The 16,456-nt window shown below is 43.0% G+C and overlaps 1 protein-coding gene across 1 annotated transcript; it reads left to right on the forward strand.

The window, feature by feature from the left end:
* Window positions 1-559: 559 nt before the first annotated feature.
* Window positions 560-2,831, forward strand: LOC141027229 (uncharacterized). Its single transcript, XM_073504212.1, has 4 exons — window positions 560-945; window positions 1,006-1,234; window positions 1,409-2,362; window positions 2,442-2,831. Exons 1-4 carry the CDS (start codon window positions 560-562, stop codon window positions 2,829-2,831), a joined length of 1,959 nt encoding a protein of 652 aa, XP_073360313.1.
* Window positions 2,832-16,456: the final 13,625 nt, after the last annotated feature.

Here is a 16,456-nt window from a genome sequence, read left to right on the forward strand (position 1 = left end):
AGAAGAACAGAGGAGGAAAGTGGATAGTGATCTGAAAGACACAATTGCTGACATTAAGAGGAAGAGAGCTCAATACATGAGCAGAACACACTGTGAAGGGGACACATACCATGAAGATTTGTATGACATAGAAATGGAGGAAGAGGATGATGAGTGTCAAGAGATACTTGTTCCTGAGCCTGTTGAGAAGAAGATAGAGGGGCCTACTAGTAGGTCCCACTCTAGTGCTAACAGAAGCATGACTGAGGACTGGTATCCATCTTCAGAAGAGGATGATACAGGCTTTCAAGCTGATGATGATGGCAATGAACCAATGTCCTTCATAATCCCCTCTGGAAGAATGAGCAGAGCTAAGAAAAGACCACCCAGGGTCTGGTACGATGAGAACAGGCTGCATCCAGAGCAACAATTCTAGCTCAGGCTCTGTTTCAGAGATGTGTACCAATTTAGAGAGGCTCTTGTAAATTTGCATGTGAAACAACTTAGAAGATACAAATATCACAGAAACTGCAGTGATAGGGTGATAGTGTGCTGTGATGGAGAGGGTTGTCAGTTCCACATGGTTGCAGCAAAGATCAGTAATGAGCCCACTTTCTGCATTAAGAAGATGTTATTGGAGCACACATGTCCCACCCAATCTGAGAAGACAAGGATCAGCTCAAAGTGGCTTGGCAACAAAATGCTTGAAACTATCAGATCAGAGCCCAACACTACTGTACCTGCTATAGTTGACAAGGTAAAGAGGCAGTTTGGTGTTGAGGTGCCCAAGATGATGGCATGGAGAGCAAAGAGGAAAGCAAAGGAGATTGTGCTTGGAGATCACAAGAGGCAATACAAGAGGCTGAGAGATTATTTGGAGACTGTGAAAGCTACAAATCCTGGATCAAGATGCATTGTTGCTACCGTGAGTGGAAAAACAAGAGAAAATCCTACTGCAGGACCAAGGTTTCATGGTCTTTTTTTCTGTTTGAATGCATGTGTTGAGGGATTTCTGAATGGATGCAGGCCATTCATAGGCCTAGATGGTTGTTTCATTAAGTTGACTAGTGGGGCACAAATACTAGCTGCTACTGGAAGGGATGCAAACAACAATATGTACCCCATAGCATTTGGAGTGGTTGGAGTTGAAGACACACCAAACTGGTCTTGGTTTTTGACTCAACTGAAGTATGCCCTAGGAGGGACTGAAGAGGGAAAATTTGGGAAGTATACATTCATGTCTGATAGACAGAAGGTGAGTTTATTTTGCACTTAGTTATCTTAGTTCATTATTTTGTTGTGCATTTAGTTATCTTATTTCATTATTTTGTTGTGCATTTAGTTAATTTAGTTCATTATTTTGTTGTGCATTAAGTTAATTTAGCTCATTATTTTGTGTTGCACTAAGTTAATTGAAATTCCTTTGCAGGGTCTGTTGAATGCAGTCACAGCAGTCTTTCCAAGCTGCCCTCATAGGTACTGCTTGAGGCACATTTATGCCAACTTTCAGAGAGCAGGATTCAGAGGAGAAGACTTGAAGAAATGCATGGATGCAGCTGCATATGCTTACACTGAACATGACTTTCAGTTGGCAATGGAGAGCATGAAGGCTGAGTGTAAGGAAACTTGGGAGTGGATGTCAAGGATTCCTGCAAAAGCTTGGTCAAGACATGCAATGGATACTAACTGCAAAACTGATCTGGTGGTCAATAACTTAGGTGAAGTTTTTAATAAGTACATACTTGATGTAAGGAACAAGCCAATTGTCACCATGATCAATGGGATCAAGGACAAACTTCTGGTAAGGTATCAGCAAAAGAGAGAGGGTGGACTAGTTGCAAGATGGGAAATTGCACCAACTTATGTTGAGAAGTTAGAGATGAACAAGAGATTTGCAAGGGACTGCAAATCATTGATAGCTGGACCAAGTCTTTTCCAAGTGAGTAGTGGGGACAAGACCTACTCTGTTGACACTAACCTGAAAACATGTGGCTGTAAGAAGTGGGACATCTCTGGAATTCCTTGCAACCATGGTTGTTCTGCCATCTACAGGTCCAAACAACTACGAGAGGACCATGTAAATGTGTTCTTCAAAAAGGCTATGTACTTGGAGTCATACAAGCCTATAATTTACCCAGTTCCTGGTCCTGATTGTTGGGTGAAAACTGCAACTCCTGACATTGACCCACCTCAGTTCAAAGAAGACAAGAAGGGACCAGCAGAAGAAAAAAGGAAGAAAGGCAGGTTTGAGCCTCCTCAAGCAAAGCAAACATCAAGGATGGCTACAATAACTTGTAGTAACTGCAAGTTGCAGGGCCACAAATACACAAGCTGTGCAAAGCCATTGAGGCCAGATCTGCAAATCAGGAAGAACAAACACATGGTATGTTCTTTTTGACTTCCTTCTCTGTCTCATCATTCATTAAGTATCACTGAAATTTATCCAACAAAAATAATTGCAGGAAAACAGGACAGCCCCTGCATGGCAGCAAGGTGGAAGCTCAACATCTGGTACAACAACTCCTAGGGGTGCAAGCTATGCATCTGCTTCAAGGGGTTCTTTTGCTGCTGCTTCAAGGGGCAAATCTGGTAGAGCTGCTGCTACATCTGCTAGAGCTGCTGCTACAGGCACTAGAGCTGCTGGTTCATCTGCTAGACCTGCAAATTCTTCTCCTTCTGGTGCTGGTACTGCTGCTGCAAGGAGAGGTGCAAAAACAGGTGCAAGAAGCTTCAATCCTCCAAGAACTACTGCAGAAGCTTCAACTAGCCAGCCAACAGGAAATAGGTCCAAAAGGACAAGATACATGAGCAAAAGGATGGAGGGGTACTTCTATGCCAGTGGGAACTACTGAGAGTTCTTGTTTGACTATGTATCCAAGTGCATTTGTGCTCCATCAGGCACTAGAGCACTTTATCTATGCCAAGACTAAATTTGAACTTATGTAATGCTATGTTGAACCTATGTGTGGCACTAAGAACTACTGCTGTGTAATGCTATGTTGAACCTATGTTGAACCTATGTGTGGCACTTTATCTATAATTCTATGCTTGCACTGCTATATTTACTTTGTCCTGCTATGTTGATTGCACTCCCTGATCATCACATTCTGTGCATAATAATAATGCCATAAGTTCCTGGTATACTCATGCCATAAGTTACTAGTATTTTAAATTTTTCTGTGCACAAAAATTTGACTATCACACCAGTTTCACCTGGAGTGAGGTAAATATAATAGATTACTCAATATAATACAAGAGATAGTACTGCAAATTAAGTTCAAATTCATGCCATAAGTTCAAATTCTAGACTTGCATATAAACTGCATAATTCAGTACAAATTTAACCATTACAATACCAGTACAATACCACATTACAAACTTGTAGTTAGGTCTGAGTATTCAGTGCAACAGAGCACAACTACACCAGTACAATACCACATTACATAATTAAAATTCATCACAGATCTCCTTCAACTTCTTTATCTTGTCCTTGTAGCCATGCTTCTGTTTCAGCAAATCAGAGATGATGTACTCCAGCTTTTTCTTCTCTTCCTTTAGTTGGTCTCTCTCAGTCAGCACTTGGTCTCTCTCTACCACAAGCTTGTCCCTCTCCTTCTCTGCCTTTGCCCTGAGTAACTGATGTAGGTTTGTGCAACCATGGTCTGCCAGCTTCTTCTTCTCCATCTCCTCTTTCAGATCATTGAGAGCCAACCTAGTATTGCCCAGCTCAGTAATAGCATCCTCCTTGTCAGCCACCATTTTTGCAAAATCAAGTTTGAAAAATCTCAGCTCTTCTTCCATCTTCCTCTTTTCTCCAACTACTTTGTAATTGTGTTCAGCAAGCTGAACATTGTCTCTCAGCCTGTCCTTGTTTTCTTTGTCATACATGCTCCACAATTCAGTTAGGCAGAATTGCAAAGCCAGTGACCACTCAGGGTCTACCCACTCCAGATAGTTGCACTTTAGTTCAGCCTATAATTCAGAAAAAATATTGTCAATCATACTACACAAGAAATTGTGTTCATTGAAATCCACAAACAATTAAGAAAGCCTATGAAATTAATATGTGTTGTCAATAAGAATTTTTTTGGAGCAAATTACTACTGTCACTAACAATTTCCACCAAATTATTTAATATACCATAATTTCCTACTGGCACTAACAATGTTGTACACTACTAAATTATTTGGAACAAATTACACTGTCAGAGCATAATTATATCCAACTGTGGGCAGTGACAATTCTTCACACTAATAAGCAGAGCAAAATTTCCTTCTGGCATTTGAATGGAGCAAAAACTAACAAAGATTAACTAAAGACAGTACTAACCAACATACCTTCTCCTCAGCACAAGCAAGAAAGCGTCGGCCAGTGTGCGTAGAGTCAAATGCTACTAGCCTGAGGCAAGGCTCGCGATGCAGACAGCGAGAGGAGAGCTCATGAGCAATGCCACTCCATTCATAGCATGGGATGGTCCTAGGAAGCTTAAAACCAAAGAGATTGAACAAATCAGCGAGTTGGTAAGAAATCCCCAACTCAAGAACCCTAACCCTAACACTAAATGCTGGAATCCCCAAATGAACGTACCTGGCTAGTCACTGACTCGTCGTCCGAAGAAGAAGAGCTTGACCCCTCGCTCCAGGAAACCATGGCGGACCGGCGGACGGCGGCGAGACGACGGTGGCGGCGGCGGCGGCGGTCGTCGAGGTCCAGACAGAGTGGTCGTATGTGGATGGGTGCTCTGGTGCGGTCTGGTCGGACCAACGACCCGCGCGGCGCCTAATACACGTGCGCGGAAACGGCCGTCAACCCCCGTTTAACGTCGTCCGTCAGCCCGTGCCACGTCGACCCGACAGGTGGGCCCGACCTGTCGGATTCGCTGTTTCCGCGGCTAAAACGGCCCGTCAGTGCTCCGCGTTACCAATTAGTCCCAAGTGTGGTTTCTTGTGACATGGCTCAAATGTGGTACTGACCTGTTACCCTAGCCCCAAGTGTGGTGGTTTTGGGTAAATAACTCCACTAGATCATACGGCGCTGGTCTGACCGGCCCAAATTTAGGTAGGTGCGCCGGCGCCTATAAGCGCCCGAGATAGAAATGCGTATAATAAAACTATATAAATGGCGACCGATTGCTGCTAGATTAGCCTAACGTGGCACCAGAGGTCAGGTTTAGGCGAAGGTTCCAGTGACTCACAAGCTGTTGGCTAGAAATGCGTATAATAAAACTATATAAATGGCGACCGATTGCTGCTAGATTAGCCTAACGTGGCACCAGAGGTCAGGTTTAGGCGAAGGTTCCAGTGACTCACAAGCTGTTGGCATGTTCCTCCCGTTCGCCTATGATCTCCCGTGGACGTATAAGTCGAGAGCCGGAGTCAATGGGCAAGGAGCAAGACGTGACACTTATGACCTGGTCTCTAAATAGAGGTGTGATCTTAACTAGAGATAACTTGGACACGTTGTAATTGTTTAGGTAGTAAGAGCATCTACGATGCGTTCGGGCACGTCCGCGGCCCTCATATGTTGCGCCGCACATTCACATACTTCAAATTTTAATCCTCAAATCCATACAATTCATGCACGCCTATCATACGATACAAATTGTTCGAATTTCAAAATTCGAAACAAAGTAAAGCAAATCATAGTTTAACAAATCGGACATGTCAAAATGAAATCATTGTCTGAGCGTGACGGATAGCTTCGGATCACTAGTTGGGCGCCTGCTCCGAGCGGAATGCGTCGTGCTCCAGACGGAATGTGTTCTGCTCGTCCTGCTCTGCATCCGGGCTGCCTCCTCCGCCTGCGTCCGTGCCACAGCCGCCCTCGCCGCCTCGTACTCCCTGCGGTCGTTGATCTCCTTCTTCTTGTCCGCAAGTCACTTCTTCACATGCTCATTCAAGAGGGTTTCGTCCGCCAACATGATCCTCACATTTTCCGTGTCCCGTGCGAGTTGCAGCCTCTCATTCTCAATCTCTATGTCGCCAAATGTCTTGGCCTTCTTGAGTTCCCATTTGATCGCCGACTGTTGCTTCTCCAACTCGATCTTCTCCCTCTCAATTTCGAGCTTCTTCTCCGCCCTCTTCCAGTCTCACTCCATCCTTTCTTTTTGCGCATCCAACTTGAGCTTGTACCTCTCCTCCTTCTTGTTCTCCCTCACCAAAAAAATGTCCGTCCATATGGACAACATTTTTGTAGCCGCGGCATCATGGGCAACACGTGCCTTCTCCCACTTGTTTCCCATGACTTGGCGGTTATCCTTTGGCATGGTGGCTTTTCCATTCGCCACGACAACATCGTCCTCTTCATCGTCCAACCCAATTGATTGGTTGGAGCTTAAGCCATCATTCCTCTTCTTGCTGGACTTGAGATCGGCCACTGAGGGAGTCCTGGATTAGGGGGTCCTCGGGTGTCCGGTCTATCCGATATGGGCCGGACTGATGGGCCGTGAAGATAAGGCAGAAGACTATCCCCCGTTTTCGGATAGGACTCCTATATGCGTGGACGACAAGTTTGGTGTCCGGATGTACTATTTTCCTTCCTCTACAAACCAACTCTATACAACCCTAGGCCCCTCCGGTGTGTATATAAACCGGAGGGTTTAGTCTGTAGAGGCTATCAGAAAAATCATAGGCTAGACAGCTAGGGTTTAGCCATTACGATCTCGAGGTAGATAGACTCTTGTAACCCTTATACACACTCCGAATATAATCAAGCAGGACGTAGGGTTTTACCTCCTTTAAGAGGGCCCGAACCTGGGTAAACATCGTGTCCCTATTGTCCCTTGTTACCATCGATCCTCAGACACACAACTTGGGACCCCCTACGCGAGATCTGCCGGTTTTGACACCGACATTGGTGCTTTCATTGAGAGTTCCGTTGTGTTGTCGATAGAGGAATCGATGGCTCGCCTCGTCATCAACGACGACGCTGTTTCCAGGGAGACCTTTCTCCCTGGTCAACTCTTTGTGTTTGGCGGCTTCGTGCTACGTGCCAACTCGACCGGTCACCTTGAGCAGGTCGGCAGCTACGACCCTGATCACCAGATCAGGTTTGGAAGTTTGAACTACATCGCTGATATCCGAGCAGACCTGATCTTTGAGGGGTTCACAGCCTCGGCCTCCGTTCCCCACTCACACGAAGGAGGCCCCTCGGATCTACTGTCAGATCCCGTCTAGGGGCCGACGCTCGTGCCCGCCTCGGGCTTAGATTTGGGGCGGACCACTTCGTCCGAAGACGGGAGGATGAACCCCGCCGGACTCTCTCCCATCACGGAGCTTCTAGCCGGAGACCCAGATGGGACTAGACCATCGGCGGACCCGGAGTCAAACGGGACTCTCCCCGTCATCGGGAAGCCAGACTCACCTATGAATACTAACTCCGAACTCTCGAGGTCTGCGTCCATCGGGCTCGGGTGGTCATCACCGAGCCTAGCTCCACAGATCCTCAGACGCCTGTCCAGCTTTCGCTCTTGAACGAAACGCTGGACTTAATGCAATCTCTCACCATCGCGGAAGTGTCACCTCCGAACTACGCCCATCTTGAACTGGGGGCTGAGAGTAGGGAATTTTACGTCCCACCCACCACCCACTTAATAGCCACTGTCGAGGATTTAACCGACATGCTAGACTACGCCTCCGAAGACATCGATGGCATGGACGACGATGTCGGAGCCGAACCAGGTCAAAACCAGCCCATCACTGGGCGTTGGACGACCACCTCTACTTACGATGTATACATGGTGGACACGCCTGAGAAGAAGGACGACGATGGCACTCAAGATCCAAATGAGGATAAGCCCATCGAGGAACCACCAAAAACTCCGGCGTCAGCGGCGCCGCACACGATCACACCGGGCAAGGGAAAGCAATATCGGCACCGGAGATAATGACACTCCGGACAACGCTGAAGACCCCGACCACCCCGTTGAGCCTGCGTTCGAGCAGGATGAAAGGGAAGAGGGTTAGTACAGCCCCGAACACGCCGATCACGAGGATTCAGAAGATAGTAACTACTTACCTGTCTCCGAAGAGGATGTTAGCCTCGGTAACGAAGATTTCATCATCCTAGAGGAACCCCTCGAACAAGAACGCTTCAAGCGACGACTCATCACCACCGCACGGAGCCTAAAAAAGAAACAACAATAGATTCAAGCCGAACAGGATACGCTCAATGACAGATGGACCAAGGTCCTAGCCGCCGAAGAAGGATATAGCTTTGAGTGCCAAACAAAAAGTTATCCCAAACGCAGGCTACTGCCACAATTCGACCATGAGGTCTTTGAGCCAATACCGTCAAAATACAAATAGGCTGATCAACCGGACCGACCACCACGTGGACGGGACAAAACGGCTAATTATGCCGAACACCAGCCCGCGCCCCCTCGCCATAGAGGCAAGGAGACATTCGCTCCGGGCTACACGTGCGACCTACGTCAGGACCTGACCAATAGAGCCGGCCCAACCAGATCAATCTATGGATCAAGAGGACGTGCCCCAGCACGCGATGACGGCCATCAAGCCTGGCACGACAAAACATAACCAAGTCCGGAATAAGCACCGAACACATATGTCATCCGAACTTTGTCGCGATGTCGCCCGGTACAAAGGTGCCACACACCCTTTGTGCTTTACCGATGAGGTAATGCAGCACCAATTTCCGGAAGGGTTTAAACCCATGAACATCGAGCAATACGATGGAACGACGGATCCCGCCGTATGGATTGAGGATTTTCTTCTCCACATTCACATGGCTTGCGGAGATGATCTCCACGCCATTAAATACCTCCCTCTAAAGCTGAAAGGACCAGTGCTACCTCTTGAGCACTGCGTTGGTTTTCCCTTGAAGAGGAAAGGGTGATGCAATAAACTAGCGTAAGTATTTCCCTCAGTTTTTGAGAACCAAGGTATCAATCCAGTAGGAGACCACGCACGAGTCCCTCACACCTACACAAACAAACAAGAACCTCGCAACCAATGCGATAAAGGGGTTGTCAATCCCTCAAAGGTCACTTACGAGAGTGAGATCTGATAGATATGATAAGATAATATTTTTGGTATTTTATGATAAAGATGCAAAGTAAAATAAAAGGCAATGAAAATAGCTAAGTGTTGGAAGATTAATATGATGGACAATAGACCCGGGGGCCATAGGTTTCACTAGTGGCTTCTCTCGAGAGCATAAGTATTACGGTGGGTGAACAAATTACTGTTGAGCAATTGATAGAATTGAGCATAGTTATGAGAATATCTAGGTATGATCATATATATAGGCATCACGTCCGCGACAAGTAGACCGACTCCTGCCTGCATCTACTTCTATTACTCCACACATCGACCGCTATCCAGCATGCATCTAGAGTATTAAGTTTATAAGAACGGAGTAACGCTTTAAGGTCTGAGATAAGAACATTGTATTGAGATCCAAAAAGAGATAAGAAGCCATCTAGCTAATAACTATGGACCCGAAGGTCTGAGGTAAACTACTCACACATCATCGAGAGGCTATGGTGTTGATGCAGAAGCCCTACGTGATCAATGCCCCCTCCGGCAGGACGCCGGAAAAGGCCCCAATATGGGATCTCACGGGTACAGAAGGTTGCGGCGGTGGAATTAGGTTTTCGTGGATGCTTCTGTTGGTTTGGGGGTACGTAGGTATATATAGGAGGAAGAAGTACGTCGGTGGAGCAACATGGGCCCCACGAGGGTGGAGGGCGCGCCCAGGGGGGTAGGCGCGCCCCCCTACCTCGTGCCCTCCTGGTTGATGTCTTGACGTAGGGTCCAAGTCCTCTGGATCACGTTCGTTCCGAAAATCACGTTCCCGAAGGTTTCATTCCGTTTGGACTCCGTTTGATATTCTTTTTCTGCGAAACTCTGAAATAGGCAAAAAACAACAATTTGGGCTGGGCCTCCGGTTAATAGGTTAGTCCCAAAAATGATATAAAAGTGTATAATAAAGCCCTTTAAACATCCAAAACAGAATATAATATAGCATGAAGCAATCAAAAATTATAGATACGTTGGAGACGTGTCAAGCATCCCCAAGCTTAATTCCTGCTCGTCCTCGAGTAGGTAAATGATAAAAACGGAATTTTTGATGCGGAATGCTAGTTGGCATAATTTTCAATGTAATTCTCTTATTTGTGGTATGAATGTTCAGATCCGAAAGATTCAAGACAAAAGTTTAATATTGACATAAGAATAATAATACTTCAAGCATACTAACTAAGCAATTATGTCTTCTCAAAATAACATGGCCAAAGAAAGTTATCCCTACAAAATCATATAGTCTGGCTATGCTCTATCTTCACCACACAAAATATTTAAATCATGCACAACCTCGATGACAAGCCAAGCAATTGTTTCATACTTTTGGTGTTCTCAAACTTTTTCAATCTTCATGCAATACATGAGCGTGAGCCATGGATATAGCACTATATGTGGAATAGAATGGTGGTTGTGGAGAAGACAAAAAGGGAGAAGATAGTCTCACATCAACTAGGCGTATCAACGGGCTATGGAGATGCCCATCAATAGATATCAATGTGAGTGAGTAGGGATTGCCATGCAACGGATGCACTAGAGCTATAAGTATATGAAAGCTCAACAAAAGGAACTAAGTGGGTGTGCATCCAACTCGCTTGCTCACGAAGACCTAGGGCATTTTGAGGAATCCCATCATTGGAATATACAAGCCAAGTTCTATAATGAAAAATTCCCACTAGTATATGAAAGTGATATCATAGGAGACTCTCTATCATGAAGATCATGGTGCTACTTTGAAGCACAAGTGTGGGAAAAGGAGAGTAACATTGTCCCTTCTCTCTTTTTCTCTCATTTTTTTATTTGGGCCTTTTCTCTTTTTTTGTTATGACCTCTTTTTTTTTTCTTTTTTTTATTATTTTTCGTCCGGAGTCTCATCCCGACTTATGGGGGAATCATAGTCTCCATCATCCTTTCCTCAGAGACAATGCTCTAAAAATGATGATCATCACACTTTTATCTACTTACAACTCAAGAATTATAACTCAATACTTAGAACAAAATATGACTCTATGTGAATGCCTCCGGCGGTGTACCGGGATATGCAATGAATCAAGAGTGACATGTATGAAAGAATTATGAACGGTGGCTTTGCCACAAATATGATGTCAACTACATGATCGTGCAAAGCAATATGACAATGATGGAGCGTGTCATAGTAAACGAAACGGTGGTAAGTTGCATGGCAATATATCTCGGAATGGCTATGGAAATGCCATGATAGGTAGGTATGGTGGCTGTTTTGAGGAAGGTATATGGTGGGTGTATGATACCGGCGAAAAGTGCGTGGTATTAGAGAGGCTAGCAATGGTGGAAGGAAGAGAGTGCGTATAATTCATGGACTCAACATTAGTCATAAAGAACTCATATACTTATTGCAAAAATCTACAAGTTATCAAAGAAAAGTATTACGCACATGATCCTAGGGGGATAGATTGGTAGGAAAAGACCATCGCTCGTCCCCGACCGCCACTCATAAGGAAGACAATCAATAAATAAATCATGCTCCGACTTCATCACATAACAGTTCACCATACGTGCATGCTACGGGAATCACAGACTTTAACACAAGTATTTCTCAAATTCAAAACTACTCAACTAGCATGAATCTAATATCACCATCTTCATATCTCAAAATAATTATCAAGCATCAAACTTCTCATAGTATTCAACACACTCATAAGATTTTTTTAATTGGATGCCTATTATAATTAAAGCAAATTACCACGCTGTTTTGTAGGACTCTCAAAATAATATAAGTGAAGCATGAGAGAACAATAGTTTCTATAAAACAATTCCACCACCATGCTCTAAAAGATATAAGTGAAGCACTAGAGCAAAAACTATATAGTTCAAAAGATATAAGTGAAGCACATAGAGTATTCTAACAAATTCTGAATCATGTGTATCTCTCTCAAAAGGTGTGTACAGCAAGGATGATTGTGGCAAACTAACAAATAAAGACTCAAATAATACAAGATGCTCCATGCAAAACACATATCATGTGGTGAATAAAAATATAGCTCCAAGTAAAGTTACCGATGGAAGTAGACGAAAGAGGGGATGCCTTCCGGGGCATCCCCAAGCTTTGGCTTTTTGGTGTCCTTAGTTTATCTTGGGGTGCCATGGGCATCCCCAAGCTTAGGCTCTTGCCACTCCTTGTTCCATAATCCATCAAATCTTTTACCCAAAACTTGAAAACTTCACAACACAAAACTTAACAGAAAATCTCGTGAGCTCCGTTAGCGAAAGAAAACAAAATACCAATTCAAGGTACTGTAATGAACTCATTCTTTATTTATATTGGTGTTAAACCTACTATATTCCAACTTCTCTATGGTTTATAAACTATTTTACTAGCCATAGATTCATCAAAATAAGCAAACAACACACGAAAAACAGAATCTGTCAAAAACAGAACAGTATGTAGTAATCTGTAACTAACGCAAACTTCTGGAACTCAAAAAATTCAGCCAAAATAGGAAGACCTAGAAAATTTGTTTATTGATCATAAGCAATTGGAATCAATATTTTATCACGTTCTGGTGATATTTAACAATTGTTTTCGTGAACAGAAAGTTTCTAGAATTTTCAGCAAGATCAAATAACTATCATCCAAGAAGATCCTATAGGTTTAACTTGGCACAAACACTAATTAAAACATAAAAACCAATCTAACCAGAGGCTAGATCAAATATTTATTCCTAAACAGAATCAAATAGCAAAAACTAAAAATAAAATTGGGTTGCCTCCCAACAAGCGCTATCGTTTAACGCCCCTAGCTAGGCATAAAAGCGAGGATAGATCTAGGTATTGCCATCTTTGGTAGGCAATCCATAAGTGGCTCTCATAATAGATTCATAAGGTAATTTTATTTTATTTCTAGGGAAGTGTTCCATGCCTTTCCTTAACGGAAATTGGAATCTAATATTTCCTTCCTTCATATCAATAATTGCACCGATCGTTCTAAGGAAAGGTCTACCAAGAATAATAGGACATGAAGGATTGCAATCTATGTCAAGAACAATGAAATCTATGGGAACATAGTTCCTATTTGAAACAATAAGAACATCATTAATTCTTCCCATAGGTTTCTTAATAGTGGAATCCGCAAGGTGCAAGTTTAATGAGCAATCATCAAATTCACGGAATCCTAGCAAATCACACAAAGTTTTTGGAATCGTGGAAACACTAGCACCCAAATCACACAAAGCATAACATTAATGATCTTTAATTTTAATTTTAATAATTGGTTCCCACTCATCATAAAGTTTTCTAGGGATAGAAACTTCCAACTCAAGTTTTTCTTCATAAGATTGCATCAAAGCATCAACGATATGTTTAGTAAAAGCTTTATTTTTGCTATATGCATGAGGAGAATTTAGCACGGATTGCAACAAGGAAATACAATCTATCAAAGAGCAATTATCATAATTAAATTCCTTGAGATCCAAAATAGTGGGTTCATTGATATCTAAAGTTTTGATCTCTTCAATCCCAGTTTTACCAATTTTTGCATCAAGATCTAAAAACTCCGAATTTTTGGAACGCCTTCTAGGTAAAGGTGGCTCACATTCAGTCCCATCATTATCAAGATTCATATTGCAAAACAAAGATTTAATAGGGGACACATCAATAACTTTTAGATCTCCATCTTTATTTTCATAGAAACTAGAAGAACACGCTTTCACAAAGCAATCTTTCTTAGCACGCATCCTAGCGGTTCTTTCTTTGCACTCATCAATGGAAATTCTCATGGCTTTGAGAGACTCATTGATATCATGCTTAAGTGGAATAGATCTAAGTTTCAAGGAATCAACATCAAGAGAAATTCTATCAATGTTCCTAGACAATTCGTCAACTCTGAGCAATTTTTCTTCAAGCAAAGCATTGAAATTCTTTTGCGAATTCATAAACTCTTTAACACTAGTCTCAAATTCAGAGGGCATCTTATTAAAATTTCCATAAGAGTTGTTGTAGGAATTACCATAATTATTAGAGGAATTACTAGGATATGGCCTAGGATTAAAGTTTCCTCTATACGCGTTGTTACCAAAATTATTCCTACCAACAAAATTCACATCCATAGATTCATTATTATTTTCAATCAAAGTAGACAAAGGAATATCATCAGGATCAGAATAAACACCTTTAGTAGAAAATAATTTCATAAGTTCATCCATCTTTCCACTCAAAACATTAATTTCTTCTATCGCATGCACTTTTTTATTAGTAGATCTTTCGGTATGCCATTGAGAATAATTAACCATAATATTATCTAGGAGTTTAGTAGCTTCTCATAAAGTGATTTCCATAAAAGTGCCTCCCGCGGCCAAATCTAAAAGATTTCTAGAAGCAAAATTCAATCCGGCATAAAATTTTTGTATAATCATCCACAAATTCAAACCATGAGTAGGGCAATTACGTATCATTAATGTCATCCTCTCCCAAGCTTGTGCAACATGTTCATGATCAAGTTGCTTAAAATTCATAATATCGTTTCTAAGAGAGATGATCTTAGCGGGAGGAAAATACTTAGAGATAAAAGCATCTTTGCACTTGTTCCATGAATCAATACTATTTTTAGGCAAAGATGAAAACCAAGCTTTAGCACGATCTCTATGCGAAAAAGGAAATAGCTTCAATCTAACAATATCATTATCCACATCTTTCTTCTTTTGCATATCACACAAATCAACGAAGCTATTTAGATGGGTAGCGGCATCTTCACTAGGAAGGCCGGCGAATTGATCTTTCATGACAAGATTCAACAAAGCAGCATTAATTTCACAAGACTCAGTATCGGTAAGAGGAGCAATCGGAGTGCTAAGAAAATCATTGTTGTTGGTATTGGTAAAGTCACACAATTTAGTATTATCTTGAGCCATCGTGACAAGCAAACAATCCAACACACGAGCAAACAAGAAGCAAGCGAAAAAGAGGCGAACGGAAAAGAGAGGGCGAATAAAACGGCAAGGGTGAAGTGGGGGAGAGGAAAACGAGAGGCAAATGGCAAATAATGTAATGCGAGGGAGATGAGTTTGTAATGGGTACTTGGTATGTCTTCACTTGACTTGACTTGGCGTAGATCTCCTCGGCAACGACGCCAGAAATCCTTCTTGCTACCTCTTGAGCACTGTGTTGGTTTTCCCTTGAAGAGGAAAGGGTGATGCAGTAAAGTAGTGTAAGTATTTTGCTCAGTTTTTGAGAACCAAGGTATCAATCCAATAGGAGACCACGCACGAGTCCCTCGCACCTACACAAACAAACAAGAACCTCGCGATCAACGCGATAAAGGGGTTGTTAATCCCTCAACGGTCACTTACGAGAGTGAGATCTGATAGATATGATAAGATAATATTTTTGGTATTTTTATGATAAAGATGCAAAGTAAAATAAAAGGAAATGAAAATAGCTAAGTGTTGGAAGATTAATATGATGGAAAATAGACCCGGGGGCCATAGGTTTCACTAGTGGCTTCTCTCGAGAGCATAAGTATTACGGTGGGTGAACAAATTACTGTTGAGCAATTGATAGAATTGAGCATAGTTATGAGAATATCTAGGTATGATCATATATATAGGCATCACGTCCGCGACAAGTAGACCGACTCCTGCCTGCATCTACTTCTATTACTCCACACATCGACCGCTATCCAGCATGCATGTAGAGTATTAAGTTCATAAGAACGGAGTAACACTTTAAGCAAGATGACATGATGTAGAGGGATAAACTCATGCAATTTGATATAAACACCATCTTGTTATCCTCGATGGCAACAATACAATACGTGCCTTGCTGCCCCTACTGTCACTGGGAAAGGACACCGCAAGATTGAACCCAAAGCTAAGTACTTCTCCCATTGCAAGAAAGATCAATCTAGTAGGCCAAACCAAACTGATAATTCGAAGAGACTTGCAAAGATAACCAATCATACATAAAAGAATTCAGAGGAGATTCAAATATTGTTCATTGATAAACTTGATCATAAACCCACAATTCATCGGTCTCAACAAACACACCGCAAAAGAAGATTACATCAAATAGATCTCCACAAGAGAGGGGGAGAACATTGTATTGAGATCCAAAAAGAGAGAAGAAGCCATCTAGCTAATAACTATGGACCCGAAGGTCTGAGGTAAACTACTCACACATCATCGGAGAGGCTATGGTGTTGATGTAGAAGCCCTCCGTGATCAATGCCCCCTCCGGCAGGACGCCAGAAAAGGCCCCAAGATGGGATCTCACGGGTACAGAAGGTTGCGGCGGTGGAATTAGGTTTTCATGGATGCTTCTGTTGGTTTGGGGGTACGTAGGTATATATAGGAGGAAGAAGTACGTCGGTGGAGCAACGTGGGCCCCACGAGGGTGGAGGGCGTGCCCAGGGGGGCAGGCGCGCCCCCTACCTCGTGCCCTCCTGGTTGATGTCTTGACGTAGG

The sequence above is a fragment of the Aegilops tauschii genome, chromosome 7 (genome assembly GCF_002575655.3).
Source record: "Aegilops tauschii subsp. strangulata cultivar AL8/78 chromosome 7, Aet v6.0, whole genome shotgun sequence".
Lineage (NCBI taxonomy): Eukaryota > Viridiplantae > Streptophyta > Magnoliopsida > Poales > Poaceae > Aegilops > Aegilops tauschii.

Coding starts and splice junctions, on each gene's coding strand:
- LOC141027229 (XM_073504212.1), top strand. CDS start 560: ATGGTTGCAGCAAAGATCAGTAATGAGCCCACTTTCTGCATTAAGAAG. Junction 946..1,005: donor AATCCTACTGCAGGACCAAG/GTTTCATGGTCT, acceptor GAATGGATGCAG/GCCATTCATAGGCCTAGATG. Junction 2,363..2,441: donor TCAGGAAGAACAAACACATG/GTATGTTCTTTT, acceptor AAATAATTGCAG/GAAAACAGGACAGCCCCTGC.